Below are 5,374 nucleotides of genomic sequence, written 5' to 3'. Positions count from 1 at the left end.
AACGACCATTATTTTAACGTAGACACATTTAATGAATTTTTATCGCGCCTTGATCAATTTATCAATGAAGATTCTAACAAGGTAGATTACACTGGCGTCATCGATTCTTTCTCCAAAAATTTTGCTGAGATCAAATCAATCATGTCCAACATTCAAAACGACATCAATTCAATAAGAAAATTAATTGCTAATGAAGTAAAAGAACCAGAAATACTTAATGAAGAGACTAACGTATCTTCTCAACAAGGTCAATCAAAAATTAATAAACAGCGCACGTCTAAAATCCAGTTTTATAAAATTGCGATGGCCATATTATTTCTGGTTATAGTATATTTATTATCTAAACAAATATATCAACGTAAATCAGACAAAGTGGTACTTTCTTTTTTAGAAGCCAAGCAGAATCTTTTTTGTAGATATTGATTTAAACTCTTAATATAAATACTGTTGCTTTTTTAATTGATTATAACAACTTATTTTTAAACTAATTTTGAAAATACGTTTACTGAAATGGCTTTGACCAGTTCACTTTTTCCGTAACACCAAATCGATGTGTGCGTAGAATTTGCATCTGTATTTATCCTTACAATTTTGTAATAGTCACGTATACATTGCAACTCATAAACCCCGTTTATCATCCCTTTAATTCTAAGAGGAGGAAATAAACCACAGCAAAGTTCTGAATAAAGTGAATCATATATAAAATTTGAAAGCAATGATTCTAATTTTTCAATTTCGATTATTTTATTTGTTTCAAAAAAAAATTGATCAGCTGGCGAATCGATGTTTGCATTATTGCAAAAAATAGGCTGTGACAACAAACCTATTGACGCGTTTAAACTTAATTGTGATAACCTATTTTCATTTAATTTCAAAAGTTGCCTGATATCAATTTTTGAATATTCTGTGAAAAATATATCTGCATCTGGATTAATTGGTTTAATAGCACTAGTTATTAAATTTTTATCGACGTCACTATCAAGTTTATTTACAATTATTAAATTAGCTAATGATATTTGACACTGCAAAAGAAATAAAACGTCATTAATTTCCAAATTATTTTCATCTAAGACTGTTTCGTCTACATTTAGGATTGTTTTATTTATTTTTTCAAATATTTCCCTCGGTAACTTTGCGTCAATAATAGATATGATCGACGAAAAATAAAAACTAGTATGGTCAACGTCGAAATCTTCAGATCTAAGTAATTCCTCTACTAAATATGAAATATTAGCAATTCCTGGTATCTCCACAAGTATTAAATCGATTGGTTTTTGACAGAGTTCAAATGACCGTTTCAGCAATTCCTGCACAGACAACGTCACAGTGGATGCTGAAGAACAACAAAGACAACCGTTAGGTAAGTCGAAGTAATCTAGAAGTATATATTCATTGTTTTTAATTAGTTGCAAAGGCGCTTCGACTAAATTCTGGGTGTTTGATAAATCGTTTCTAATTACTGCAATTCTAATATTTTCAGTGTTGAATAAACAATGTTTCAAAAAAGTGGTTTTTCCAGACCCTAATAGCCCACTTACGATGCAAACTGGAACTTTGTTTGCAGAAACCATGCAATAAGAAATTTATTTATAAGCAAATTTACCTAAAATTTTAATTTCTAATTAAAAAATGTAAACCCTCTGAATAACCGGCACAATGGTTTTATCAAGTACTGTGTGCAATTCGTTTCAGGTGGCGTTAAAATTTGAAACTTTTTTAAAATTGATTGGTAATGAGTTTCGATTTTGTTCTGCAGTGGAGAATAGTTATTTTTTAACAAGTTCCAAAGCAAAGCTTATAACTTTTTTAATTTTGTTTTTCTATATGTTAGAGTCGTATCTTTAAACTTTACGCTGTAGTTCAAGCTTGTTGCAAAGCTTGTTCACTGCAATATCTAAGTTTAATATGCTACTAATAATTCTTTTTCATGACATTCTCTTTACCATTTTTAAGTATTTATTAAAAAAATAACGTTTTGAATGCTAGTTATCTAATATGAATTTTACATAAGTAACCATTTGAAATTCCCGCAGTCTCCGTAAATTATATTATAAATAATTTAATTGTACGATATTCAGATTTTCCAGTTCAATTTATTTTTTTTTCCAATTATCAGAAAGAAGCTATCTTATTATCTTTGAATAAGCTGAAAACTTCTTAAAATCTTATTGGATCTTGATGTTAAACGATAATTAGTAAGGTAGATGACTTCCTAACTTTATTTATTTTAGTCAGAAAGTACTAGTTATTGCAAATCGGTTGCCCGTGACCTTGAAAGTAAGCAAAAAGACGTTTGAGAATGAATTTGATTTGATACCTAGCAGTGGAGGTTTGGTCTCTGCGTTAAATGGTGTCAACAAAATGGATTTCAGGTGGATAGGCTGGGTTGGTTGTGAGGTTAAAAGCGAAATAGCTGAAGCTGTCAGAGTGAAATGTAATGAAATGAAACTAAACCCTGTCTACCTTTCTGCTGACTTAGCTGACGCGTATTACAACGGATACTGTAACGGTATAATTTGGCCGATTTTGCATTACGTTGCCGATATTCCTCTCGACTCAATTGACGAAATCTACGACGCTTATATCAAAGTTAATATGTTGTTCGCGGATGCCGTTTATAAAGATTATTTAGAATTCAGAAAGAATTATCCAAAAGATCCATATATTATTTGGGTGCACGATTATCATTTAATGTTACTACCGCAGATGATAAGAAATAAAATTAATGATTCTAACTTGCGTTTGATGTTTTTTTTACACATCCCTTTCCCCCATCCAGTGATTTGGGAGAACATTGCCGCTTCTAGAGAATTGCTAGAGGGGCTGCTGCACTGTGATATCATAGGATTTCACATTTTTGAATATCAAAAACATTTCATGAACGCTTGTTTGAGAGAATTAAATGTTGAAATTAACGAATTTGTTATAAACGCAAAGTCGATTAGCGGGATCGAAGTTAAAACTATCAGTTGCCCTATTGGAATAAATCCGACGCGATTTATTCAGACCTCTAGAGATGACGAAATAAAAATAGCTAGAAGAAATTTAAGGATTCGATACCAGAACAAGACAATTGTCTTAGGAGTAGATCGACTGGATTATATGAAAGGAGTTTATCAAAAGTTGAAAGGCATCGAACGTTTCACCGAAAAATATAAAGAAATGAAAAACGAGATTGTGTTTATTCAACTAGCCATTCCGTCTCGTCAAAATGTTCCGTCTTACCAAAAACTTAAAAATTCTGTGCATCAATTGGTTAGCGAAATTAACGGAAAATCAATTAAAACACCAATTATAGAACACTGGGATCAGTCACTTGATTTTAAACAACTAGTTACAGTATATTCTGCGTCTGATATTTGTTTGATAACTAGTGTTCGCGACGGAATGAACTTAGTTGCGTTTGAGTATGTGGCTTCTCAAAACCAACACCATGGTCTTCTATTATTGAGTGAATTCGCAGGGGCTGAAAGAAGTTTAGCTCATGGAGTTGTAAGTTTCAACCCTTGGAATCCTGACGAAATCGCTGATGCACTTAACGAAGCTTTGAAAATGTCAAAAGAAGAAAAAGAGGCTAAACATAAATGGGCGTTCAATCATGTCACCAAACACACTGCTGATAATTGGGCAAATATTTTAATTTCCGAGTTGGTCGATTCTGGTTATTAGACTCGTTCACTTTTTGATACAAATATATCAATAAATGTATTGTTTTCTTAATATTTAATACGTCTCGACAGATTGAACTAATAATAAAAAATTTAATATTATACATTCCTATAAAACCAATAAACTTTCAGAAACTATGATACAACTTTTAAGTTTAGGTTACCATTTAGCGATATCTTTAATTTTGATAACAGCTTTTTTTTTATGGATGCGGCGGGAATCTCTAAAAGATTTGTAAGCAACATTCGACCAAAATTTTTTTAGTCTCCATACGTTTTCATACATGACGGAATTATCTTTTCAACTGGAAATCTTATATTTCGTTTCTTCAACTATTCACCAACTCAAAAATTGGTCAACCATCATGAAGGATTCTTATATTATGCCTACAATATTACTGAGGTTTAGCGATATTGTTAATTCGTTGCAAATGGTGGTCACTCTCTTATATTGGATCAGTGTGTATCCATTTCACACCAACGGTGTTATTATACAAAACGTGTTCAAACATGGAATTACGTTTTTGATCAGTTTTCTAACTTTTGCATTCAGAGGACCTTACGTAAATTCTTTTGAACCAATCTTGTTATTATTTGGAGTTATTTATTTTATTAACTATACAATATCGAGAAAAGTTTGGCGGTTTCAGATGTACTCTGTCATAGAGCTTAAAACGAGTTTAGAGTGGATATTACTAACTCTACTTTGCATCGCTCCTCTTTTATCACATTTAGTTTTGTTTAAAGTTACCAATTCAATTATGTCAAGTCCGCCTAAAGAGGTCTTCTATCCAATAATTGAACCAACAACAGAATATATTAATTAAATCACATATTACGAAGCTAAATGATGCATGATATGTATTCGCGAATTTAAAAGAAATTATTCTGATGAATCTATTTCTTCTTTTTTAGTATAATTTGATTGGTTGCTGTTAAGCGTCGAGGCTAATTTGCAATCTGGAAGTTCAATTTTTTTTAATTCAAAATTTTTAATATTGTTTGATCCTAGAGCGTTGAGATTTTTTAAACTATCTGCATTAACATACTGAACAACTTTCATAGGACGTTTTTTTTTTGATAAAGGCAAACCATTTATGTCTGTCAATCCTTTTTCACCTTGCAATTTATTATTATAATAACTAATAAATCTCGAATTATCGTTAATTTGTAAAATCTCCATTTGTTTTGTTATGGTCGTTAACTTTAATTCTAGTACTCGACTTCTATCTTCTTCACATTTGAGTTTGTTTTCAAGATCAATATTGTCTAACTCCAATGATTGCAGCTTATCCTTGAGTTTCGTTTGCTGAATAAGCAAATCCTTCAATTTGTTAAAAGTTGATTCATAAAACTCTTTATACATACTAAGATCTTTGTTTTCTGTGATTTTTTTCTGAAGCTGAAATTCATGATGAGATAGCTTATTTTTCAACGTTAGATTCGCGCATTCCAAGTCTGAAATGCAATTTCGACAACAATTCAGCTCTGTTGTTAATTCTCTGTTTCTCTCCGCTAGCTCTAGCTGATGTTCTTTAGTTTCTTCGAGCTCTGTCTGAATTCGAATTCTGTTTAATTCGAGTTCTTTCTTCAACGACATGTTTAGGATTTTTTCATTTTGAAGCTCATTGTTAAGTTCGTTGATTCGCATTTGTAAATTTTTTTCTTGCTTATAGAGACAATTTAATTCAAACTTTTTTTCATCA

At 31.2% G+C, this 5,374-nt stretch overlaps 1 protein-coding gene across 1 annotated transcript; it reads left to right on the top strand.

Annotated features, from left to right (window-relative positions):
- The first annotated feature begins 2,525 nt into the window (after nt 1–2,525).
- Nucleotides 2,526–3,669, top strand: Tps1 (Trehalose-6-phosphate synthase 1). The gene has a single exon (XM_075734990.1). It carries the CDS (start codon nt 2,596–2,598, stop codon nt 3,667–3,669), a length of 1,074 nt encoding a protein of 357 aa, XP_075591105.1. The 5' UTR covers nt 2,526–2,595.
- The last annotated feature ends 1,705 nt before the right edge of the window (nt 3,670–5,374 follow it).

Source organism: Dermatophagoides farinae, unplaced genomic scaffold (assembly GCF_024713945.1).
Source record: "Dermatophagoides farinae isolate YC_2012a unplaced genomic scaffold, ASM2471394v1 contig3, whole genome shotgun sequence".
NCBI classification, from domain to species: domain Eukaryota; kingdom Metazoa; phylum Arthropoda; class Arachnida; order Sarcoptiformes; family Pyroglyphidae; genus Dermatophagoides; species Dermatophagoides farinae.
This window is presented reverse-complemented; position numbering and strand designations above follow the sequence as displayed.

Excerpts from the sequence above, each read along its gene's own strand:
- Tps1 (XM_075734990.1), top strand. The coding sequence starts at position 2,596 with ATGTTGTTCGCGGATGCCGTTTATAAAGATTATTTAGAATTCAGAAAG.